This window comes from Ovis aries, chromosome 3 (genome assembly GCF_016772045.2).
Source record: "Ovis aries strain OAR_USU_Benz2616 breed Rambouillet chromosome 3, ARS-UI_Ramb_v3.0, whole genome shotgun sequence".
NCBI classification, from domain to species: domain Eukaryota; kingdom Metazoa; phylum Chordata; class Mammalia; order Artiodactyla; family Bovidae; genus Ovis; species Ovis aries.
The window spans coordinates 100,942,140-100,967,558 of NC_056056.1; the positions used below are offsets into that span (position 1 = coordinate 100,942,140).

The 25,419-nt window shown below is 51.9% G+C and overlaps 1 protein-coding gene across 2 annotated transcripts; it reads left to right on the plus strand.

Moving 5' to 3' along the window:
* Positions 1 to 286: 286 nt before the first annotated feature.
* CHST10 (carbohydrate sulfotransferase 10) lies at positions 287 to 22,451 on the plus strand. 2 transcript variants are annotated; one of them, XM_012173775.3, is made up of 7 exons: positions 287 to 572; positions 2,599 to 2,665; positions 9,712 to 9,843; positions 15,217 to 15,308; positions 16,104 to 16,323; positions 18,781 to 18,886; positions 20,582 to 22,451. In XM_012173775.3, the coding sequence occupies exons 3-7, from the start codon at positions 9,732 to 9,734 to the stop codon at positions 21,117 to 21,119; spliced, it is 1,068 nt and encodes a 355-aa protein (XP_012029165.1). In that variant the 5' UTR covers positions 287 to 572; positions 2,599 to 2,665; positions 9,712 to 9,731; the 3' UTR covers positions 21,120 to 22,451. The 2 variants fall into 2 exon arrangements, with proteins under 2 accessions (XP_012029165.1, XP_060268403.1); XM_060412420.1 differs by lacking the exon at positions 287 to 572 and adding an exon at positions 8,191 to 8,303 and having other exon boundaries at positions 2,598 to 2,665; positions 9,716 to 9,843.
* Positions 22,452 to 25,419: the final 2,968 nt, after the last annotated feature.

Here is a 25,419-nt window from a genome sequence, read left to right on the forward strand (position 1 = left end):
TTTTTCTTTTTCATTTTTCCAAGTTTGTGTGGTTTTTTTTCGTTCTCAAACACCCAACCTGTTTTATGGATGGTGACCTGGTGGAATAAGCTTTGGCCATACGTCCCTCTGTCATTTCCTGGGATACACTCTCGTGGACTTTTGGGGAGGGGGTTGGTGTGGGACTGGAACTCGGCCGCAAGGGCCAGGCGTGGAGCCGGGTCCTGGGGTCTCTGGCCCCGCCTCCCTGCGCCTCCCCTTGGTCGACGCGGCGGCGCGCACGGCGGGGACGGCGGCGGGGGCGCGCAGAGCGGGGCAGGAGCGCGCACGGCGCTGACCGGCGCGGGGGCGGCGGCGGCCTCGCCTCCAGAGAGAGCTTCGCGAGTAAGCCTTCCTCCTTCCGGCGCCGCCGCCGCCACATTCCCGGCCGGGAGGGCTGGTGGCGGCGCCCAGGCCTCCGGGCCGGGTTCCCGCGCTCCCGGGACGCCTGGGCCCCCTGCGCCCCGCCCCCAGGCCTGCGAGGCCCGCGCCGAACTAAGCCCCCGAGACCGCAGACGGGCCCGAGGACCCCGACAGCTCCGGCTCCGCTGAGGGTGAGCTCGGGGACGCGCGAGGGCGGGGGGTGGGCGTCACTTTCCTGGACCCCTGCCCCACCCCGGGTGGACGGGAAAACCGAGGGAACCGGCTTCTCCTTGCCAGCGACATCCCAGTGTGTTTCGGCGACTTGAGGCCTCCCTCGTTCGTGGAATGAAAGGGGAGAGCATTCAACACGTTAATTATGCAATAAGGCAGCGTCTTTGCTGGGGATGCTGTAGTCGCGGCATCACCGGTTCTCGGTGATCCATAGTTTACTTTCATCCTTGCCTGAGAATTTGCATTTGTCATTGGGAGCGGAAAGAGGAAGAAAATGTTCCACTTGGGCACAGGGGGCATGCAGAGATGAGAGAGAGAGGCCAGGAAAGAAGGACCATGTGCAGTTTTCTAAGTGCACAATTAAGCACGTCTCCGGTGGGTGGACCTGGAGGAGGGAATTCTTGCTTGGAGAATCCCATGGCCAGAGACGCCTGGCAGGCTTCAGTCCATGGGGTCGCAAAGAGTCGGATGCGACTGAGCACGCGCGCACTGGTAGGTAGGAGGGAAAAGGATGGTTGGAAATACTTGTGTCCTGCCAGGTAGGCTCCAGGGTGCCCTCAGTTCAAATCTGGACATAAGGGGCCTGTCAGAAGTTGGAGGTGGAGGCATTCATTTCTGCACGTCTGGACCAGAAGATGAACCAGATCTTCCAAAAGCTGCCTTGTTACTTTCCAAGTCTGCGAAAGGCAGGAGAAAGGGCCAGCCACTGAATGGGAAACGGTACAGCGAGGTTCTGGTTAGCTGAGCCCGAGGATCGTCACAAAGGGGTTTTTTGTCTGAAACACCCGAAGTCAGGGACCTTGGGCCCTGAAGAGTTGGTCATTGGACAGTTTTCACTGTCAGAGTGAAGAATGTCTCAGATATTCTTAAAACCAGGCAGCTCTGCTCCAGGCGTATTCACTCTTTTCATTGGCTGGGTTAAGAAGAGACACGAAGACTGAAATGATCTTCTGTCTTTTTTCCCCCCATTATAATTAGGGCATAGTTCATCTTGGTTGAAATAGGAATTTCAGCATGGGGGAAAAAAAAATCTTTCCATATTTGCTCTTAACCCTCAAGAATAAAAATCTCCAAGAAATACCTGAGAGAGAAAGTCTCTTCTTCCCTGGAATGGAAACTGGACTTCTTGCAGAACTGAACAAAGGAAGGGAGGAACTAGTTACTATCCTGGGCAATTCTCAGTTATATTTAGAACATTTTTCAAATGTTTGAGGTTATATGATAGAATAGGAACAAGGGAGAAAGGCGGATGAGAGGAAAGGGCCTGAAGGATTACAGAAACCAAGAGAGTATTTTGTCTTGACACAGGTCTAGAAGAATCTGCATGTGAGTACATAAAGCGTAATCCTTCCATCTTTGTAATATGAAATTGCTTTTCATTTTAATATTGAGTTCATAAGCATAAAAGGAAGCATAGCTAGACTTCTCTGACCATCCCAGACTGCTGGGCTGTATTGTGTTTTCAGTGGGTTGGATGTTTACTTTGCCAGCTCACTCTATTAAATCTGTAATCTCTCTAATTCCATGAGTTTGGCTTGTTCCCAATTATTCATTCATGCTATGACATTTGCCTCGAATTTGCCAGGTCATTAAAGCATGAAGAAATACAAAACCCAGCGAAAATCTTGCATTGAAAGATTTGATCATTTTATACAGAAATCAATATCAAACATATAAAAGTGGTATAATTGGGTTGTATTATTTTTGCTCCAAAAATGATTTCATTTTCATATTAAATTACAGGGAAGAATCTTTTTAAACAGCTAGCTCTTTTGGTACGTTTAGAATAATTTATTCATTTACCAAGCCATCCCCAAAGATAACCCCTCTCTGTAAGAGACCTGGTATGCGAAATATACTCGAATAACCTAAGTGGTTAGCTGTTAATACTGGTTAACTGTTTCCCAAGTATAAAGCAAGTTGTGTTCAGTAAGTTGGTCTTGTAACTTTTAATGGTGCCTTTTTTTTTTTAATTGTCCCCTACAGTTACAGGAGGAGCCGAGAACTTCAGGCAAAGCAGATACTGCAAGGAAATGTGGATCGGGCTCAGAAGGTATGGACACCTCACCAGTTATCTGAACTCCGTGTCATGTAATAGCAGTTTCCATTCTTGCTCATATGGAGACTTACAGAAGCTTAAACTCGTAAACAGGAGTTTGTGCATGTATTCTTAGAAATGTATTCTTAACCATAATGATAATGGGAGTGCCCTCTTAGGCAGGGGCTTCCCAGGTTGTGCGGTAGTGAATAATCTGCCTGCCAATGCAAGAGACACCAGTTCACTCCCTGTGTTGGGAAGATCCTCTGGAGGAGGAAATGGCAACCCGCTCCAGTATTCTTACCTGGAAAATTCCAAGGACAGAGGAGCTTGGTGGGCTACAGTCCATGGGTTTGCAAAGAGTTGGACACAGCTTAGCAACTGAGCATGCACGCATGCACAGACACAACTCAGGCAGGGCATTAGACGAGTTTAGTATCTGTAGAAAGCAGTGCGTGGCCTGCGGCGCCCTCTGCAGACGTGTTTGCTGTTTGTCATCGTCATTAATGAGAATCTGTCTTCACCTCTTACTGGTTCTCCACCTGCCAGAGAGAAGAGTGTGTTTCCCTCCAGGTCACTAAGGATGAGCAGTCATTCTGAGACAGGAAATTGTGCATGATCAGATTATTTTTGTGACATTTCCTTTAGTGTCTGGATTGGTTTTGAATGAGTGTTTTAAAAACTGAACCCCGGACAGGGAATCCTTTCCTCAGGGTACACGTGTGATGGGAGCAAGGGTCCAGGAGTCAGTTTCCATCTCAGTAAAGGGCCTTGGACAGGACTGTTCATCTGGGCCACTCCCCTGCCCTCTTGCTCACTCCTTGCCACTCTGGTGATTCTGGACCCAGTCTGAGCTCCTTGCCAGGTGCTCTGTGATGGGTCTCCTCCCTTTGCTGAGCATCTTCTCAACATAGTCTCCTCCCAGGTCCTCCTTCATCCCTCACCCTCCTGTGTTATAAACCACGTCACTTAGCGCCTGTGTGATCTTGGACGTTAATGGCTCTGTTTATGTCCCGTGTGCCTCTATTAGAACAAAGCACCAGGAGAGCAGGGTAGGTTGGTTGCTGGATTCCCAGAGCCTGGAATGGCTCCTGGCTCAGAGTAAGCCCTTGGTAAATGTAACTGGATGAATGACATTTGGGGGAAAGCTGTTTTGTGGTCTCTTTAAACCTCATCTCCTTCCTCTGTCTGTTTGTCCATCCCTCTGTCTCCTTCCCATTCAAGGCGCTAAGTGGGTGCTAACTCCTGGGATACTGTCTCTCATGTCTCCAGGGCCCCTCTCTCATTTTGCTTACTTGGAGATTCCTTTCTAATTCCCTTTCCTCAAGCTCATTTACTCTACCCCACCCACATAGGAAATCACTGGAAAGGTCATCCTTTTCTTTCTTTCCCTGTGTTTTCGTAGAACATGTATTTTTGGTTTTAGCGCCTGTGTCTTTAATTTACGTAAATGGCACTGTGTCATATATCTCATTCTATTCTTGGTGTATTCCTTTTGCACCGCGGTTTTGAGGTTTATCTCTTGCTGTGTGCACACTCGGCCCTGTCTAGAGCAATAGGTTTTGAAAAAATTTTAACTGTTTTAGAAAGCTAAATGGGCTTATTTACCACAGGTTGAGTGATTGTGTATAGTAAAAGTAGAACTAGGAAAAAAGTTGAATTAGATGGTAGGGGAAGGGGGAGTCAAACTCTTTAGCACAAATTCAGAAAGACTGCTTTTGGATGACAGCTCAGACGGGGTGTGGGGAGCCACTGGCAGCTGCAAAAATGGATGCTTTCAGACAGCATCTTTTTGAAAGTGCAGGGCAGGGAAGATTTGCGGCAGAGTTGGTAATAGCGCCAGAGGGGTTGTTATTACTACAGATGCGTCATGTGTGTGCTGTCTTCCTCTTCACTGAGAGAGAGAGACGGGTTAGGGTTTCTTGCATCTTTAGTGACCTTCCTGCATCCTGGGCCCTGCTTTCCCCATCTGTCCATCATTCTTTATCCTCCACCTCTGCCCTATGGGTTTTCAAAGAGCTGGCCTCCTGGCCTGACACCTTGACGCTTGCAAATCTCACATAATGGTCTGAACTAGGGAGGCTCTACAGACAGCTGGGCTGCCCCTTCCTCCACTGGGGTGCACACTCAAACTCACCTCTGTTATCTGTAAGAGGTACCTTGGGAGCTGTCTTGGCTCCTTGAACAAAGGAGAATTAAATACAGAAAGTGTCTGGCTTTTGAAAGGCCATTTGTCCCCTGACTTCGGGAGTGAGGAGAGGACTGTCTGTGGGGCAGGCCCCAGCCTCTCTGCAGACAGAAATGGTGAGCCTTGAGCCCGTTGCTCTTGGACAGAAAGCAGACCTGTGGGGAGTTTGTGCATTCAAGGAAACACTACAGGCGGTGGGCAGGCCGAGAGGAGCTGGGACTACGGGAATTTGAAATGACTTTCTTTTTGTTTAAAAAAAAAAAAATGGGGCAAATTATGCTGATTTTTCCAAGGTCAGCCCAGAATTCTACAGGGGCTAGTTACCTATAGCTGGGAAGGCTAAAACAGGAGTAAATGGAAAGAGTGATGGAGGTCTTTTTATTTATCACTTTTATTTATTTTTAATTGGAGAATAATTGTGTTACAATGTTGTGTTGGTTTCTGCTGCAAAACAACATGAATCAGCCACACGCATACATATGTCCCCTCCCTCTCGGACCTCCCTCCCTTCTAGATCGTCACAGCACCGAGCTGAGCCCCCTGTGCTGTATAGCCGCTGTCTGTTTTATACAGGGTAGTGTATCTGTGTCAAGGAGGTCTTTGTTTTCACTAAACCACTCAGTCCTAAAGGAAATCAACCCTGGAATATTCATTAGAAGGACTAATAATGACTGGCCACCTGATGTGAAGAGCTGACTCATTGGAAAAGACCGTGATGCTGGGAAAGGTTGGGGGAAGGAGGAGAAGGGGATGACAGAGGATGAGATGGTTGGATGGCATCACCGACTCAATGGACATGGGTTTGAGCAAACACCGGGAAGACAGTGAAGGTCAAGGAAGCCCGGGGTACTGCAGTCCATGTGATCACAAAGAGTCAGGCACGACTTACTGACTGAATAACAGCACACCTCTTTAATCCTGTGTTGAGCTTCATCAGACGCTTGCAAATCCCGCATAATGGTTCGCCCAGCTTCGTCCTCGCCAGTTGGTCTGCAGCCTTCGCCACAGGTCTGTGCAGTCTTGGCTCAGGTGTTCTTGGGGCCCAGGACATTGCTGTAGTTTTTTTTCTACTTACTTATTTTTAATTGAAGGATAACTGGTTTACAGTAATCTGTTAGTTTCTGCCATACATTAACATGAATTAGCCATAGGGGGACATATGTCCCCTGCCATCTGCCACCGCTCCCTGCCCCTCTAGGCTGTCACGGAGCCCCAGTTTGAGCTCCCTGAGTCATACAGCAAATCCCCACTGGCTCTCTGTTTCACGTGTGGTGGTGTGTGTGTTTCCACGCTGCTCGCTCCCTTCATCCCACCCTCTCCTGCCCCTGCCCAACAGTCTGCTCTCCGAGTCTGCATCTCCTTTTGTTGCTCAGTCCCTCATCCTGTCCGACCCTTTGTGACCCCCTGGACTGTAGCCCTCCAGGCTGCTCTGCCCCTGGGATTCTCCAGGCAAGAATACTGGAGTGGGGTGCCATTTCTTCCTCCAGGGGTCTTCTCGACCCAGGGATTGAGCCCGAGTCTCCTGCACTGGCAGGCAGTTCTTTACCACTGAGCCACCTTTCTGGATATGTGGAGATTAAACAGGAAGGTCACAAGGGACGCCGAGCGAGCGGCCAGTTGCTGCTCTCAGAGGGTCTGCTCCTGGGCAGCTGGTCCTTTCGGCGCAGTCTGCTGCCTAGTCCTCGTGGCCATCCTGGAAGGGGGCGGGCCTTGTCTAAGCTTTTCAGGCTGAGTGACCTTGCGAGGCCCAGAGCTGGCGAGCGCTGGGGCCTTCCAGGGCTCTGTGCTGGGAGGTCCCAGAGGAGGAGTGACGGGAGGGAACGGGAAGACCCTGTGGAGACAGGCCAGCTGCTTGAGGAGGCCAGAGAGGGAGCGCGCTCCTCTTGTTGGGTGGTGCCAGAGAAAACGCAGGACACCCCAGTAAACTGGAAATTCAGAGAAACAGCGAGTAACTTTTTGAAGTATTAAGTGTGTCCCATGCAATATCAGGGCCATATTTATACTAAAGTACTAAAAATTTGGGGCTTCCCTGGTGGCTCAGATAGTAAAGAATCTACCTGCAATGCAGAAGACCTGGGTTCGATTCCTGGGTTGAAAAGATCCCCTGGAGAAGGGAAGGGCTACCCACTCCAGTATTCTTGCCTGGAGAATCCCATGGACAGAGGAGTTTAACTGGAAAATTAGTGTTTAATCTGAGATTGAAACTTCATGGAGCATCCTGTGTGTTTATCTGTTTAATCTGGCAGCTCTTCTAGGTGGTTGTTCAGTCGTTTAGTTGTGTCTGAGTCTTTGTGACCCCTGCATCAGCCAGGCTTCCCTATCCTTCACTGTCTCTGGGAATTTGCTCAAACTCATGTCCATTGATTTGGTGATACTTTCCAACCATCTCATTCTCTTTTGCCCCCTTATCCTCCTGCCCTCAATCTTTCCCAGCATCAGGATCTTTTCTAATGAGTCAGCTTTTCACATCAGGTGGCCAAAGTTTTGGAGCTTCAGCTTTAGCGTCAGTCCTTCCAATGAATATTCAGGGTTGATTTCCTTTAGGATTGACTAGTTTGATCTCCTTGCTGTCCAAGGGACTCTCAAGAGTCTTCTCCAGCATCACAGTTTAAAAGCATCAATTCTTCATCACTCAGCTTTCTTTATGGTCCAACTCTCACATCCATACATGACTGCTAGAAAAACCATATCTTTGACCATTCGGACTTCTGTAGGCAAAGTGACATTTCTGGTTTTTATGTGCTGTCTAGGTTTGTCATAAGTTTTTTTTTTCCCAAGGAGCAAGCGTTTTTAAATTTCAAGGTTGCAGTCACCACCTGTGGTCGTTTTGGAGCCCAAGAAAATAAAGCCTGTCACTGTTTCTGTTTTCCCCCTCTGTTTCTACCAGGGGACTCCGGGAAAACAGTGCACCTGCTTTGTGGGGACTTGAGGGTGAAGGTACAGATGCAGGCCAGTGGCGGGGGGGGGGAGCCCCCCTCATAAGCTGAGAGGCCCTTGGGGGTGGGAATTCAGAGTTGCAGTGAGGTCTGGGAGGCAGGGATCTGCCGTGGAGACAGGTGGAGAGCTGACATCCAGGCTGTGGTGAGCTCAGTCCACCAGCGCACACAGGCTTTCTGAAGTCATCTGCCATTGGCAGACGGTCTATGTGGAATAGAACATCTCCCTGCTGCCCGGGAGTGATGAGCGGGCCTGTCAGCTGACAGAAACTAACCCAGCCTAGTATAGTCTCTCTGTGTGGCTGGGTCTGGCTTCAGGAAGTCCTGTTTTAAAGGTGACATGTGAATAAAGAGACTCTTTTGTCTCTCTTGCCAAGAATTGAGCGCAACTTCCAGTTCTTCTGTGTCCCCTGCAGCAGCGTGTGGCTCATGTGACCCACTGAGGACCCAAGTGCCCCACATCGCTCCCGGGTGGCGATAACATGAGAAACGCCCACCCCCAAGGCTCCTCCCAGGCCCTGGCAGGCAAGTGCATGGAGCTGGATGCTCCAGAGTTCATTTCTAGGGTTCCAGAGATTCTCTGCATCTCTACAGGGCTTCCCAGGTGGCACTGCTGCTGCTGCTGCTGCGTCGCTTCAGTCGTGTCCGACTCTGTGTGACCCCATAGACGGCAGCCCACCAGGCTCCCCCGTCCCTGGGATTCTCCAGGCAAGAACACTGGAGTGGATTATCATTTCCTTTTCCAATGCATGAAAATGAAAAGTGAAAGTGAAGTAGCTCAGTCGTGTCCGACTCTTCGCAACCCCATGGACTGCAGCCTACCAGGCTTCTTTGCCCATGGGATTTTCCAGGCAAGAGTACTGGAGTGGGGTGCCATTGCCTGCTCCGCCAGGTGGCACTAGTGATAAAGAATCCACCTGCCAATGCAGGAGATGCCAAGTTTAACCCTGGGTCGAGAAGATCCCCTGGAGAAGGGATTGGCAACCCACTCCGGTTTTCTTGCCTGGGAAATCCCATGGACAGAGGAGCCTGGTGGGGTCGCAAAAGAGTCGGACATGACCGAGCATGCATGCACCACACTTCATTTCTGTAGGTGTGGCTGAAGCTTGTCAACAGGATGCTTGGGGCTGGTGCACTGGGATGACCCAGAGGGATGTACAGGGAGGGAGGTGGGAGGGGGGTTCTGGATGGGGAACACGTGTACACCTGTGGTGGATTCATGTTGATGTATGGCAAAACCAATACAATATTGTAATTAGCCTCCAATTAAAATAAATTTAAATTAAACAAACAAACAAAAAAAACACAACCTGCTTCGAATTTCCTCAGGATGGTGTCTGCCTTCTGAGAATTAGCCACAGCAAAAGTCCAGGCCAAAGTGAGCCCCGTCATGCCCTGGCTTCTAGGCATTGGCAGGTGCCTGGGCCAGAAAGAGTCAGCAGGCACAGCTGCAGGAGTAAAGGCTTATCATGTGTTCTAAAACCAAATAGAAATGGCTCCTTTCCATTAAAATTTGATTTGTTATGAAGTTTTTATCGCACACATGCACAGTCATATCCGACGCTGCAAAGTCATGGACTGCAGCCCGCCAGGCTCCTCTGTCCGTGGGATTCCCCAGGCAGGAATACTGGAGTGGGTTGCCATGTGCTTCTTGGGGGGATCTTCCTGACCCAGGGATCAAATGTGTATCTCTTGTGTCTCCTGCATTGGCAGGCGGATCTTTTACTGCTAGCACCACCTGGGAAACCCATCAACTTTATAAATTGTTATGAATTAAAAATATAATGTTGCCAAGTTCAAATACCCATGGTATCAGTAGCAAAGAATCTTAAAACATTTGTATGGAGGCTGTTAACTGAAGCTGCCTGTTCTTTCTGTTGTCCTTGGCGTAACTGACTGATGTGTAAGCATCAGGGCCATTTGGCTGTGTTTTCCAGGAAGAGTCGCTGAATGGCTGATGTCTGACAACATGCACCACCAGTGGCTTCTGTTGGCCGCGTGCTTCTGGGTGATTTTCATGTTCATGGTGGCCAGCAAGTTCATCACGCTGACCTTCAAAGACCCTGACGGTAGGTACGCCACCGCGTGGAATGGATTTGGTGAATTCAGACCTTGCTGTGATACTGCTCCCGGGTACCTGCCCAGATGAGCAGTGACATAGAATCAAAGGACTCTCACGCCAGAAGGAGGTTGTTGTGTCCAAGTGATGTGCTGAGGCTCGGGAGGGGAGGTGGACAGAGACGAAGGGGTCCTTGCCTGTCATCTCCCCTAGGGGCGGGGGGGGGGGGCACACTTTCCTTAGGGGCTTCTTCGACATCCTCTCAGGCTCCGGGTTTGGGGACCAGCCCTGCTTGGTGTCCTGGTGAGATGCTGCCTGCTGGGGGCAGCGTGTTTGAAGGTCACCTTCAGGGCTCCGGAAGGAATTTGGTGTAAATAGATGTGTGCTGGGATTTTTAACTCCCGTTGACTCGATGTCAGATGAGGACATGTAAAGAGGACCCAATCCAGTCTTTGAAGAGCTGTGTCTGGTTCACGCCCTTGTCCATTGCTTGGGCCTTACTGTTTTTCTCTGTGAAGTGAGCGTCCTCCCTGCTCTGACAGCTGACAGCTGTCTGACAGCTCCAAACCCAACCCCAGCACATTGAGGCCCTGAAAGAGACCTGTGAGGAGGTGCTGGGCGTGACTGAGGAGCTGCGCGGATGGGCATTTGAACCCCAAGGCGACGACTCCTTCAGGGATGGTGGGAGGCCGGGCCCCCAGGGCGGGCCTGTGAGCAGCTGTAGACTGGCCTGGGGACAGCAGCCTGACAGGGAGGGATTGCAGGGTGTGCTTATTCCACGCAGGATCTGACATGTCCATGTGCAGGTGTGTCCCTTAGGGAGGGGAAGTAGAAAAGGATCCCATGGTTGTCGCCCTGATTCCCACCCGTGCACTGCACAGCCTGTGCTGGCAGTGTGGCCAGCGGGCTCCGGGCCCTGCTCGCCCTGGAGAGCGCCCCCGGGCTGCCCCGACTGTGCAGAGGCTGCCCCGACTGTGCAGAGGCTGCCCGATGCCCCACCCCGCCTCCATCCTCCCTGTAGAGGCGCAAGGTGGGAAGGCAGACGGGCTGGCAAGAAAAGGAGGCGCTGAAATTAGCCACCAGCACTGTTCTCAGCTGGCGGTTTCTGTCCTGGGTTGGAGTTTGTTTCACTGGCGTTCAGTGTTTTTGCTCTTGACCCAGGAGCGCACTGTGAGCTGGCGTCACCAGGGAGTCCCTGACGTGCAGGGGTGTCCTGCGAGGTGAAGCCCGCCCGTGCACAGTGGGTGCCGATCCCCGGCCCCAGCATTCAGGGAGCCAGTGTGCTCGGAGTCCCTGGGCGGCTCCTTCCAGCTTTGACCCCGAGGAGGTGAGCTTTGACCCCGAGGAGGTGAGCTTTGTCCCAGCTTCCCAGTCAGCGGATGAAGGGGCTTGCTTCTGGCTTCCCTGTTCTATTTTTAATCGTTTGTTTTGTGCTGGGTCTCCCTTGCTTTGCAGGCTTTTCTCCAGTTGCCAGCAGGGGCTGCTGTTCACTGGGGTGGTTTCCCCTGTTGCTCTAAGGCACACGGGCTTCACAGGTTGTCACACAAGGGCTTAGTTGTTCCATGGCACGTGGGCGCTTCCTGGACGGGGGCAGGGTGGGGGATCAAACCCGTGTCTCCTGCACTGGCAGGCAGATTTTTATCCTCTGCGCCACCAGGGGAGTCCTGTACCTCCCTATTCTTAACGGCTTTCCTACCACCCGGTGGATAGGAAGAGCATGTTGTGGTTTAAAGCCGTGTGTGTGTGTGTGTGTGTGTGTGTGTGTGTATCTCTCTGACTCAGCAGTGAAGCCACAGTGACATTTGTGGCAGTGATTCAGTGTGGTTAACAGACTTCAGTGCTGTTTTGAACTAACAGCATGGTATGTAGACACTTGAACTCAGAAGCGACATCCTTGTGAATCTGGCGGGTAGGCGTAGAAGCTGATTTTCTCGCTTCTGTTTGACCGCTCTTTCCAATCTTCTGCCTCAGCTCAGCTGCCAGCCCCTTAAGGGCAGAACCCATGATGTGATGTCTGCATGCCCTCTGTCCGGCGTGTGATGCAGTGGGTACCCTGGGCAGCTGGACACACAGAGAGGTCAGGGGACGAGGGGATGTGGTCACGTCTAGAAGAACAAGGCAGCACTCACCTGGCAATGCCGGGACATTCTGTAAAGCAGAGATGATGACGCCTCTAAGGAGAGTGAGCTCTTATGTTCTGACGCCTGGTCATACCTGCTGATCACCCTTGGGCCTGGCGCTGGTGCCTTGCCCCTGAGGGTTGGGGACGGGTGTGATCTTTGGCCACAGTGGTGACAGCAGGCATCCAGTGAAAATAAACAGTTGTGGGCAGAGCAACTGAAAAGCAAAACCAGACATTAAGTTGTGCTGTTGGGTTTATTCGAATCTAGTTGAATTGGGCTCAAGGAAGGTTGGGGAGTAAATACCAGGAGTTGACAGTAAAAGAAGCTGTTAAGAATTGGTGGATGGCTGGCTGGTATGTGTGGCTGGCAGGTGAGCTGTCCTGTAGCTTACCAAGGTCATTCTCCATGCTCTTGAGTGTGTGAAATAAGACACTTTTCAGAAATTCACTAGTAAGTCAGTTGTTTAGAATTCAGACTACATCTTACATCTAGAATGTCACCGAGGAGGCTTAGGTTTCTAGGAACCCACGTGGCCTGTGGCAGAGCCGAGCGTTGCTGTGCGGCTCACAGACGTGGGCACGTGAGGTGACCGGGCCTGAGTAGGAGGTGACGTCCCCCTGAGCACGTGGGTGCTTGGGGATGAGGCTGAGGAGGACGGAGAGGGCGGACGCTGGCCTCCTGGCCCTCTGGGTGCCTTTCAGAGCCTGGTGGCCCAGGGCACTGCCTCTCTGTCTTCATACCGTCCCTGGCCTCACAGCAGGCGCAGAGTGGCTCCTCTGGTTTGGGCTGCATTTCAACTCAAAGGCAGGAGAAAGGAAGAAACAGTTTCCTCGGGATTCACGGAGGTGTGTGGCCAAGATTTCTACTGGAGTCGGAGAACTCAGAGGCGTGAGGAGTGGGAGATGGGTTATTATCATTGGTGAGGTTCCAGGAGGATGGGTTCCTCCCCACTGGGCAGGGAGGACGTCAGGCTGGTGCCTGTCCTCGGCGGGGCTGGCTGGGGAGTGGGAGGTGGGGAGTGGGGGGTGAGGCGGAGAGTTGGGGGTGCAGTTAAACAGCCAGACTGAAGTGGGGGCCGCAGCGAAGCCTGCAGAGTGTTGGTGGTAATGACCCAAGAGGAGTAGGTTTCGATGTTTATAACAAAAGTGAAATGTGCCTTTGCTTACGCTTTATTAGGCTGATTTCTGTGCTTTTTTTGATAACTACTTTTTTCATTCTAATTCTGTATTTAGGCTTTGCAAAATTTTGAAAGCAATGTTTCTTTGATTGTAGAGATTTGAAAATTTTCTTCAAAATTCTACCCAGAGTTTTCCCCCAAATCAGTTTGTTGCAAATGGTTACTGTGCTCTAGCATTCTGTAAGACTTCCTCTAGTTGAATATCAACTCCTGTGTCGTATAGTCGCTCAGTCGTGTCCGACTCTTTGCAACCTGTGGACTGTAGCCCGCTGGGCTTCTCTGTTGGATTTCCCAGGCAAGAATACTGGAGTGGGTTGCCATTTCCTTCTCCAGGGGATCTTCCCGATTCAGGGATTGGACCCATGTCCCCTGCATTGGCAGGCAGGTTCTCTACCACTGCACCACCAGGGAAGTCATCAATTCCCATAAGCTTCAAAAATACCATGTAAGCACTAACCTGACTGCTGACCTGAATCTTGTCTCATTAAACCTTCAATTTTGAGATCACTCGAGTCACCCACAGTTGTAAGTACGTAAGACAGAGGGTCCTTCATGCCCTTTTCTCTTCTGCTCGGGGGTGATGCCTTGCAGAACTATAGTGCAGAGTCACAGGCGGGGTACTGACCAGGACGCAGAGCATCTTCATCACCACAAAGATTCCTTGGGTTGTCCTTTTATAGCCACTCCTCTCTCCCCAGCCCCCAGCCCCTCTCCCCCCGATCCCGGCCTTGGTAACCACTAATGTCTTCTCCTGTCCGTAATTTTGTCCTCTCAAGAATGTTGTATATGCGACCCTTTGCGATGGACTCAATTCACCACGGTAACCTGGAAATTCATCTAGCTTATCATGCGTATCGGTAGCTCATTCCTTTTTAGTGCTAAGCAGTGCTCCATGGTTTGGATGTACCCGTCTTTGATTAACCACTCAGGTGCTAAAGGAGGACTGAGTTCTTTCTGTTTGGGGCGGTGAGAAATAAAACTGCACTGCATGTGCGCATGTAAGTGTTTTGTTTTGGTCGTGCTTGATTTCGGTTGCTGCGTGTAGGTCTTCTCTGGTGGCTGCGATCAGGGGCTGCTCTGTCGCAGTGAGTGGGCTGCTCATTGCAGCGGCTTCTCTCGTGGCTGAGCGTGGGCTCTAGGCACCCAGGCTTCAGTAGTTACAGCTCACAGGTTCTAGAGCACGCCCTCACTAGTTGTGGGGCATGGGCTTATTTGCTCAGTCTCATGTGGTATCTCCCCCGACCCGTGTCCCCTGCATTGGCAGGCGGTTCTTATCCACTGGACCACCGGGGAAGTCCCACATATAGGTTTTTTGTGACATAAATTTTTATTTCTCAGGGATAAATGCCTAGGAGTGGGTCATACAGTAGTTGAAGACTTAGTTTTTAAGAGTTGCTGCACCTTTTTGCATTTTTCTGGGTCTTCACTAGCTCTCGGGGTTTTCACTTTTTTGTTTCAGGCATTTTGCTAGGTGTCGCGGTATCTCACTGTGGTTTGGATTTGCCTTTGCCTGATGGCTAAGGACGTTGAACATCCTCTCCTGAGTTCACCTACCATTGCAGAGCCTCTTTCGTGAAATGTCTGTTCCTGTTTTGCCCCTTTTCTAACTGGATGGTTTGCATTTTTTGCTGTGATTTGAGACTTCGTTATTCTAGATTCCAGTCCTCAGTCAGATGTGTGGTTTGCAGATACTTTCTCTCAGTCTGTAGCTTGTCTTTCCATCCTCTTCACAGGGTCTTTTGCAGAGCAGAAGTTTTAAGTTTTGATGAGATACAGTTTATCAGTTTTTCCAAAGATTTACATTATGCTTTTTAAAGAACTTTTCTAGTTTTGTGTTTCCCATTTAAATGCTGATCCGTTTTGAGTTTGTTCTTGAATAAAGACTGAGGTTTAGGGAGATGCTCCTTTCGTGCCTGGGGGTGTCCAGGTCCTTGGGTCCATTGTTCAGAAGATGCTCCTTATCGCCTGTCAGCCGTCACTTGGAAGTGTTTGTTTGGGTCTCTTTCTGGGGTCTCTGGGCTGTGGCACTGCTCCGTGTGTCTGCCCCTGCACAGGAAGACGTTTTAACCTCTCCGTCTCCTAGCCTATAGCGCCAAGCAGGAGTTTCTGTTCCTGACTGCTGTGCCTGACACAGGGAGGTCGCCAGGAGAGACACACTTGCCTGAGGAGCTGAAGGTGAGCATGGCCAGGCCCTGCCTGCGCTGACCCCCCTGCCCGTTCTTCCCAGAGCATCTCCCTCTCACCTGCTCTCCCTTGCAGCCCCAAGGGGCTCTCCCATCATCGGACTCCTTAGAACAGGACCGGGGCTGGTGAGCTCCATTACCTGCTCACAGAGGCTAAACTTCTGGTACCCTGATGCGACTGCCAGGCATTGCCTTCCACGTGTCTCAGGCTACATTTCAGAGAAGCAAAATTGCATGCTCAGCACTGAGGAGGTGGAATGATGGCTCCTGCCTTTGAAAAACCCATACTGAGTGGCCTAAGGCATTTTCTTAAATTAATAAAGCAGATACAGCAGTGCACCAGCTTATCTTGAACAGCCACCATCTGTGTAGACAGCAGGTCCTTAGGTGCGGCTCGCATGCTTACACTCAGGTTGCGTGGAGGTGGGGAGCAAGGGAGCAGAGCTGGTCTCCCTAAAAGTCCTGAATGACGAGGACCCTGCCTTTGCCAGGGCATCAGGGGCCCTCGTGCGGTCAGCACAGTGCCAGGCAGACAGACAGCCCACCCGCCCCTTGGGTTGTCCAGGCTGAGGTTGAGGAGAGACGGGGTCAGCAGCCTCTGGCTGCTCTGTGGTCTGGCACATCCACAGCCTGAGCCCTGGGCCCCTGAAACTCGCGCCTGCTGTCCAGCTGTTTCAGCCGGGCGGCCCCGGCCTCCACAAGTTAACGCCTGGCATGAGGGCAGGGCAGGGCTCCTCCCACAGGCGCTCACGCTGCCCCGGTGCCCGTTCTGCCTTGTTCCCTGCAGCCGACGGGGAAGATGTTGGTTGAGCCCCTGGTCTACACGCAGCGCCTGGAGCTCATGAGGAACGTGTGCCGGGAGGATACTCTGAGGAACCTCTCCCACACCGCCATCTCCAAGTTTGTCCTCGACCGGATTTTCGTCTGTGACAAGCACAAGATTCTCTTCTGCCAGACCCCCAAAGTGGGCAACACCCAGTGGAAGAAAGTGCTCATTGTGCTGAATGGTGTGTGCAGTGCTGGGTGAGGCCCGTCCCGCCCGGACCTCAGGGTCTGCGGGGAGGGGGTTGGAGGGGCTGGGAAGGGCAGCCAGGGAGACCCGGGAGGGCCGGCAACTCACAGACAGCTCGCTGGTGTTTTTCCTTTTTATGGCCACGCTGTGCAGCACGTGGGATCTTAGTTCTCTAGCCAGGCCTTGAACCTGTGCCCCCTGCAGTGGAAGTGAGGAGTCTTAACCACTAGACCACCTGGAAATTCCCTGGTGTTTTTCCTATTCCTGTCTCACATTATATATTGGCAGGGTTCACCTAGGCAGTCCACACCCACCATCAGGGCCTTCCGGCTCCCTCCAATTCTGCCTGCCGCCCCCGCCCCCCAAGTTCATCCCTTTTCTTCCCTGCAGTCACTGCGTTGATTCTTATGAATCTCTCGCTCTGTCTTAGGAGGTCAAGGCTCTACACTCACTGAGTCACCTGGCAGCTGCCCTCACAGCTGCTCTCCTGTGCGGAGAAGGACCCACAGCCAGTGCCTGGGGTGGGGTGACCCCTGTCAGTGGGTCTGGGGGTCTCCCCACCCACAGTCAACCCCATCTTACAACGAGCAGCCATGTTCAGAGGATTTAATTGACTTGCTTCAGGAAATGTAGTGTTTACTCAGGAGCAAATTAAATCACTGGAAAGTGCCCTCATGCTCTGCATGTTTCGATTCCTTACCACTGTTTCCAGATGCCGTGTTTGTTTGTTTAAACTCTAGTTACTCTGAACCGCCCATGATAATTATGGGCTGTATTAAATTCAGCTTCAAAAGAAAAATAATCATAATGGACAGCAGTGTGACTCCGAATCAAGAATCGGACCTCGGAGCCCCATGGGGTCTGCGTCCCCCTGTCCCTGGGCCTACTGCTGCTCTCAGAGGCAGTGGTTAGAGCTGGTGTCATTTGACCTTTTCACTGGCTGATTGGGGAAGGAAAGGAGACACTTGCTTTATCTTCTGGTGGTCATCAACATGCTTCTGGAGTAATCTGACAGTATGTTGGCTTTTAACATTGGAGAATGAGGTTACAGATCAAATTTAAAACAACAGATGTACCAGAGTCTTACACGTTTGCTGCCACAGTATGAAGCATTTGTCTCTGAAGGAGAAGAATCCGTTGATGAGAGCAGGACACAAATGGGCGCAGTTTGCCAGTGCATATATGGGCTTCCCAGGTGGCATGGTGGTAAAGAACCCACCTGCCAGTGCAGGAGACACAAGAGACACGGATTCCATCCCTGGGTCGGGAAGATCCCCTGGAGGAGGGCGTGGCAACCCACTGCAGTGTTCTTGCCTGGAGAACCCCACGGACAGAGGAGCCTGGCAGGCTACAGTCCATGGGGTGGCCAAGAGTCAGACAGGGCTGAAGCGACTTGGCACAGCAGGAGGACGACAGTCCTGAGGCTGCCTTCGGCTGTCCCTGGACGCACCCACAAGGCGACAAGTACCAGAGCAGGTCCAGGTGCAGACCCACAGAGCTGCCCTCCTGTCAGCCTTGGGAGTAGGTGGGACACCTTGCTCGTTTACAACCGTCCAGTCTCAGTGCTTAGCGCAGGGTTCTGGGTCAGGGCTTAAATATTCTGGAGAGACTGCAGTCCCTGCTTTGAAGGCCCAGCAGAGAGCCTTCCCTGCCAGACCATGAGTCTAACAGGGAAGGATTAATACATGGGTGGATGTGAAGGGTGGCGAGGCCTTGACTAGCACCCCAGCACACCAACACTTTATTTCCATTTGCCGGAGTTGAGAAATGAGGGAGCACCTACCCAACTCCCCCAACCCTGGGAGGAGCCCCCCAGGTTCCAGTCGGCAGCCTGGGTCCAGCACTGTGGCTCTTGGTCCCGCCCTGCCTCCTCTGATGCTCCTTGTCCTCCTCTGAGCCCTGCTTCATCTGCATCCCTTCACCCGAGCATCAGCCTGGCTGATCCAGCACCAAACACGCTGGCCACTTGCCAGCCTGGGATGCTGTGAGGTTCCCCAGAAGCCTCTTAGGCCCGGGTGCTCTGGTGCTGGGAGCGATGGAGCGGATCAGCCGGGCGCTTCCTGGTCCTGCTTCTCTGATGTCTGCCCCCAGTTTCAGAGGAGAGGAAGCTTTGCAGGTTTCAGGCATCCTGCTTGCAGGCAGTGATCTTTCTTACATGCAGGTTGAGCATCATTCAGGTGCTCCTGCCTGTAGGCCTAACTCCCTCTTCCTGACTCCTCCGTTTCCTCCCGTTGGCTCCTGGATCACCAAAAGCTGCTCTTCAGTCTCACCCTGCCACAGGAGCAGTTGAAATTAGGAGCTGAGACCTACATGTGGATACTGGGGGATGGTTTGTGGGGAGTGTGGACCTGCATTCTGAGATGGGCATCTCTCTTTAAGGGCAGCAGTGGCTAGCTTAAGAGGCGACCAGGCCAACACAACTTCCCCACCCCACCCCCCGTTTGCTTCCCAGGAGCCTTCCCTTCCATCGAGGAGATCCCTGAGAACGTGGTGCATGACCACGAGAAGAACGGCCTCCCACGACTCTCCTCCTTCAGCGAGGCTGAAATCCAGAAGCGGTAGGGGTGGGGACAGGTGGGGAGGAGGAGGGTAGGCAGGGGTGGGGAAGAGGAGGGGTGGGGAGGGATAGGGAGGAGGAGGGTGGGCAGGGGTGGGGAGGAGGAGGGTCGGGAGGAGGAAGGTGGGGAGGGATGGGGAGGAGGGTGGGCAGGGGTGGGGAAAGGGGGACGCTGATAAAAGCCCAGGTTCCGCTCCTCTACTCGTTGCATTACCCAGACATCTCCAAGAGCTGCTCATTTGTGTTGGTGAGAGGCAGCCAGGCACACACCCAATGTTCAGTGCATTTAAATTCACATTTTTCATGAGAATTTCGAAATTTCTCCACCCTAACCTTCACACAGGCCATCAAAATGAAAGTTACATGGCGGTCTTAGTGAAAATGACTGGTCGTTTTTGTTCTGCTTTGCTTTGGTAATGTTTTATGGGTTTCTTTCTGAGCATGACCTTTGTTTCCTAAGAAAGGGGTTTGGCTTGCAGGTAGACCCGCTTTGTTTCTCATTTCCTTCTGCGGTGCTGCGTGGGCCTCCGGGGCAGCAGTCCCCTAATGAGTGGCCAGGTGGGCTAGACCCAGCAGCGGTAGAGGGAGGCCAGCCTCGCTGGCCACAGCCGGGACGGAGACTGGCACAGGGAAGGTTCCGGAGCTGACTGGACAGTTCTCTTGAGAGCTGTGAAATGGCCCCAAAAGACGAGGTTTAAAAGGAACACGTGCACAGTATGCCAGCCAGTGTCAGGGCACCGAGTGGTCTTTGAGCTCCCTTGCTTTTCAGCTGCTTCACTTCCATTGCTTCTGGCTCTGGTTGTTCACTCTTTCCAGCTTGTACAGCCTCAGAAATGCCAAATGCCAAATCAGAGACTGTCCTGGGGGCAGGTGGTTCTGTCACCCACCTCAGCATTGGTCTTGTGGGGCTTTTGTGAGAGCAGCCGAACCGGGACCTGTAGCGCTGAGAGGGGGCCTGGCCTGGGGGAGTGCCTGGGTCACAGCAGTAGCGCTGAGAGGGTGCCTGGCCTGGGGGAGTGCCTATAGCGCTGAGAGGGCGCCTGGCCTGGGGGAGTGCCTGGGTCACAGCAGTAGCGCTGAGGGTGCCTGGCCTGGGGGAGTGCCTGGGTCACAGCAGTAGCGCTGAGGGTGCCTGGCCTGGGGGAGAGCCTGGGTCACAGCAGTAGCGCTGAGAGGGCGCCTGGCCTGGGGGAGTGCCTGGGTCACAGCACTGTCATCATCATTACAGGCTCATCACACAGGTACCCCTGGGCCACCACCGCCCCCTCCGGGAGCTCCCCCAGACCCTCTTCCTGCCAGCTGGAGCCTGGTGACTCCCATTTTCTCTTACTTCCCCCCCACCCCCCATTTTTCCTTCCCCTGGCAATTTTGAATAGAGTCACTCACTTCCTCTGGCTTCAGCTGTTCCTCACTTGATCAAGCAGGTTTCTACTCTTTCGGTTTTCTGCCCCAAAACAAACTTTTAAAAACATTCCTGAAGTTAATATGGGGTAATGGTTAACAAGAGGATCTGCCTCCAAGGGTGGCTGTGTGAATTCAGTAAGAACTGTGTGCAATGCCTTTGGCACAGGGCCCAGCCTGGCGGCTGCTGCTGCTCCAGCCATCACGCTTCACTCTTCCCCGCCTCACACCCCATGGCCAGCACCACCAGCAGCATTGGGTTAACTTCTTCTTTATCTTCCACCTTTTTCCTTAGCTTGAAAACATACTTCAAGTTTTTTATCGTAAGAGATCCTTTTGAGAGACTGATCTCAGCGTTTAAGGATAAGTTTGTCCACAACCCGCGCTTTGAGCCTTGGTACAGGCACGAGATCGCCCCCGGCATCATCAGAAAGTACAGGAGGAACCGGACGGAGACCCGGGGCATCCAGTTTGAGGATTTCGTGCGCTACCTGGGTGACCCCAACCACAGGTGGCTGGACCTCCAGTTCGGGGACCACATTATCCACTGGGTGACGTACGTGGAGCTGTGTGCACCCTGTGAGATCACGTACAGCGTTGTTGGGCACCACGAGACCCTGGAGGACGACGCCCCATACATCCTCAGAGAGGCGGGCATCGACCACCTGGTGTCCTACCCCACCATCCCGCTGGGCATCACCGCGTACAACAGAACCAAGGTCGAGCACTACTTCCTGGGCATCAGCAAACGAGACATCCGGCGCCTGTATGCGCGGTTTGAGGGGGACTTTAAGCTCTTTGGGTACCAGAAACCAGAGTTTTTGCTAAACTAACGTGTAGCACCATGCGTTCAGATATCTTCGTTAGACCAGAGGCTAACCAGGTGGAGCTCAGGCACAGAAATGACACTTCTTCCATCTCCCTCCTCTTGAAGACAGCCACTCCCTGAGGACTGGGGTGCACCTTGCCCAGTGAAGCTGGACCCTGACTGTTAGGACGTAGTCTGCACATAAGGTACATGGAGGGTCCTGGCCCCCACCCTCCAGTGCCACCGAGCCTCTGCTGTCCCTAGGGTGGTGGGGATAGCATTAAACATTTGCAGTCAAACAGAGCCGGGGGAATATCAGACGGCCTTGGTTGTCTCCCTCGGTTGTCAGACACCTGCAGGGTGGGCTGTCCTGTCTGTCCCCAGGGGACAGCAGGCATGGCACCCAGCACTTTTAAGAGAGGTGGACAAGCCGGTACCCTGCAGACATCCCAGGGGCCAAGACAGGATCAGATCTGCGTGATAAAGTCACGCTTCTGGCTCTCATCTTGGCTGCCGCTGTCATCACAGAGCCAAACCCTTCTCTCCATGGCTCTCTAGTTCCCAAGAAGTTCAGGAATGACCCAGGGGTGTTCCTCCGCCGTTCACCTTTTCAGAATACATGCTGTGTGCTCCTCGGCCAGATTTCCACACCTTTACCTGCCAAGTGATTATCTCATTCAGTCCAAGAGATCCAGTTTTGGGAAGTGAGGGGAGTGTCCATTCTTCCCACCCGAGGAAGGGAGCCTCTTTGGGGGCCTTAAAGGGAGCGTGGCCTGGGAAGAGGCAGGGCTGGCTGGGTGCTGGAATTCAGGCTGCCCTGGACTTGGGCATGTCCTTCCCAGTGACTGTCTGCCTCTTGTCTCTGACGGACGTGCGTGGGTGGGCACAGAGGTCTTCACCCGTCTCGTCCAGGACCAGTCTCTCCTGGGGGCTGAAGGCAGGCACGGGCAGCATGCCAGCATCGCCAGACCAGTGCAGTGGACACATTTCAGTCTCCTTTCATCTCAGCAGAACACGTCCCACCAGGCCCACTTCTGATGAAGCCGTCATCCTGACCCAAGTTGGATAATCAGATTCACCAGCAATAAAACCTTGGGTCGAGGCAGCCCATGTAACGCATCTCCAGGCACTGAGGAGCAGTGGGCCACACTAACCACTTCATGTGCCGTCCGACAGTGAGGCCCCTCAAGGTCTGGGACAGTCTCCCTGCAGAAAGTCCCAGGTGTCCAACCAGGCCACACAGGGCTCGGGAGCCCAGCTCTTCCTCCAGGAAGCCCCCGCCGTCCCTTTCTCAGTGTGACTTCCTGAGTTTGTAAATGTGAAAGTAACACAAAATAAAAAACACGTGCCAACCTGATGTGGGCTGTGGTTCCCAGGGAGGTGCCGCGTGGACTGTGTCCCGAGGGCTGGTGACAGTGAGGGGCACGTGCCCGCCTGCAGCGCTGACGGGGGCAGCCCACGAGGTGGCCTGTTGCCTGCAAAGGCTGCAGCACCATCTTTCTATCATGTTTTAGCAATGTCTTGTTGGAATCATCTCACGCCTGATGCACAGAATGATTGTTTAGTTGCTAAGGCGTGTCTGACTCTTCTGCAACCCCATGTACCAGCCTGCCAGGTTCCTCTGTCCATGGGATTTCTCAGGCAAGAATACTGGAGTGGGTTGCCATTTCCTTCTCCAGGGGATCTTCCCGATCGAGGGCAGCTTCCTTACTACTGAGCCACCAGGGAATCAGACATAACCTGGGAACCTCTCAAAAAGCTCCCAGAGCTGTTCCCCGTGTTAGAAGTCAAAGCACAGTTATGTTTTTGAGACAGAGGGTTGCACATTAAATGATGTATTATTGACAGTTTACACAATCCAGATCTTCAGGTACAAAGTGGTGGATCGTCGTGACCCCTGGCAAGATTAAGAAGGCATGTTCTCTTTTTAAGGATAACATTCTTGATGAAGCTGGGAGAAAGTTGCTCTTTATGGCTGAACAGGTATTTTTGCAAATGGGGAGGTGTGGTCAATGCCCAGTGCAGAGTGGAGGGAAGAGATGATGGCAGAGAAAATGTTTTATGTTTAAATTTTTCTTGTTTTGCCATAAAATATGTATTTCACAGGACATTTTCTAAGCCCCTTGGACATGCCAAGCCCTGCCCCAGGGTTGTGGGGTTCCAGAGCTAAGCAGAACCCTCTCCTCACAGGAGGAGAGGCTGGGAAGGGGTGGCTGGTACACAGGAGGAAAAATATGTTTGTTTCTTCGCCTTCAAGCCAGTCTCTCTGTCTGGTTAACAGCAGTTACCTTGAAACTGTCTAAACCAAGACTTGGACAGCAACATCATATTCACAATCTGTACTGTCCTCAAGGCCGAGTCAGTTCACCTGGTAAGTCTTAATGGGCCTTTGCACAGAGCCTTCTTCAGTCTTACACCCTATTGCTTGGAATCTATACACTCAGTTTTTATGACATCAAGAAAATTCTGCACTTTTCATTTGTGCTTGCCAATTTCAGCTAGCCACTCCTCCCTCCCCACCTCTCTCTCTGCTTGGGAAATACAGAGAGGAATAGTTAGTACGCATGCCCGTTTCCCCCTTCCCCTCCACTTTCCCCAGCAGTCTCTGTGTTCTCCACAGGCGACTTCACTGAATACCGCGCTTCAGCGCTGCATGAGTCTCAATCTTTCCAGACTACCATATCTATTTTTTCAGCCACCCAGCTCCTGAACACTTAATATGATGAAAAACACATAGTCTAGGTTTTTGTGACTGCAGCCCCGTATTAGTTCAGCCTAAAAATGAAAGGGTTTCCCAGGTAACTCAGTGGTAAAGAATCCACTTGCCAATGCAGGAGACTCAGGAGACATGGGTTCGATCCCTGGGTCCAGAAGATCCCCATGTCGAGAAGATCCCCTGGAAGAGGGCATGGCAACCCACTCCAGTATTCTAGCCTGGAGAATCCCATGGACAGAGGAGCCTGGTGGGCTACAGTCTGTAGGGTTGCAGAGAGTCGGACAGAACTGAAGCAACTTAGCACAAAACAACTGCAGCCCCAATAGCAGGATGACTGTTTATTAACTAGGGTAACATCAGCTGTCCTAACAAAAACCAAAGTTGCAGTGTCTGAAGACAATAATGTGATTATTTCTTGCACACACAATAACCCAATGGTCTGTTCCTCATAAGCAGGGAGTTTTCCTTCTTGTGGTTCCATTATGCCCAAAGGTCACATGTTCCTCTGCTTCCAGGAGAAGAGTAGGAGGACCACTGGGGGCATCATCATGAACCAGTCATGGAACTGGGACACTTGTCTTTCACAGCATCCAAGCAGTTTCACCAGAACTGGGAAATGCAGTGACAACTCCACAAATTTGCAGTGAACATCGATAAATTGATGATAATCCTTATGGAAGTAGAGTGCTTTACTATCTGATTTAAATAATGTCATGAAATAGGCCTAAAGGGCTTACAATCACCGTATCATAAAGGGAGAAATGACTTCAAAGGAATTAACTTGCTCAAGGTTATACAGCTAGACTTCTGGTTTCAGGTCCAATGTGTGAAAAGCCTGGAAGTTGTCATTCCTATTGTTAATAAAAACACTGAAAACCAACACCTTATACTCATCAGAGAATTGAGAAATGGGTGAACACAGAATCTCAGCAGAGGCCAGCTTACCTGTAGCAGAGCCACCAGAGCCGTGAAGCAGTGAGAGGGAAGTCGCTCAGTGTGTAGACTCTGCGACCCCATGGACTGTAGCCCGCCAGGCTCCTCCGTCCATGGGAGTCTCCAGGCAAGAGTACTGGAGTGGGGTGCCGTTTTCCTCAGTGAGAGTGAAGTTGCTCAGTGTGTCTGACTCTTTGCGACCCCAGGACTGTAGCCCACCAGGCTCTTCCGTCCATGGGATTCTCCAGGCAAGAACACTGGAGTGGGGTGCCATTTTCTTCAGGGGATCTTCCCAATCCAGGGATTGAACTCAGGTCTCCCGCATTGTGGGCAGACTCTTTTACCCTCTGAGCCACAAGAGAATCCCTTAAGTTATAGAGGATGGTCTGGGCATATTTCAAAAATGCCATCCATGAACCAGCAGGATCACTTATAATTTTGACAAGTTGCTGGACGTTGACTGTGAGCTACCAGACATCGTTACCATGAAAAGTCAAGAAAAATCTCCTGGGTCTTCAGGTAGATGCAAAAGGTAACCATTTTGAAATATGCCCAGAATATCCTCCATAACATGGGCTACTGTCTACAGAGAAAGATTTTACTAGAGGCATGGGAGACAGGCATTTACCCCTCAAGCCTTTCTGTCTCACCTCAAGGGTGAAAAAACAGGTCACAG

Coding starts and splice junctions, on each gene's coding strand:
- CHST10 (XM_060412420.1), top strand. CDS start 8,257: ATGAGAAACGCCCACCCCCAAGGCTCCTCCCAGGCCCTGGCAGGCAA. Junction 8,304..9,715: donor TCCCAGGCCCTGGCAGGCAA/GTGCATGGAGCT, acceptor TTTTCCAGGAAG/AGTCGCTGAATGGCTGATGT. Junction 15,309..16,103: donor ACTTGCCTGAGGAGCTGAAG/GTGAGCATGGCC, acceptor TGTTCCCTGCAG/CCGACGGGGAAGATGTTGGT.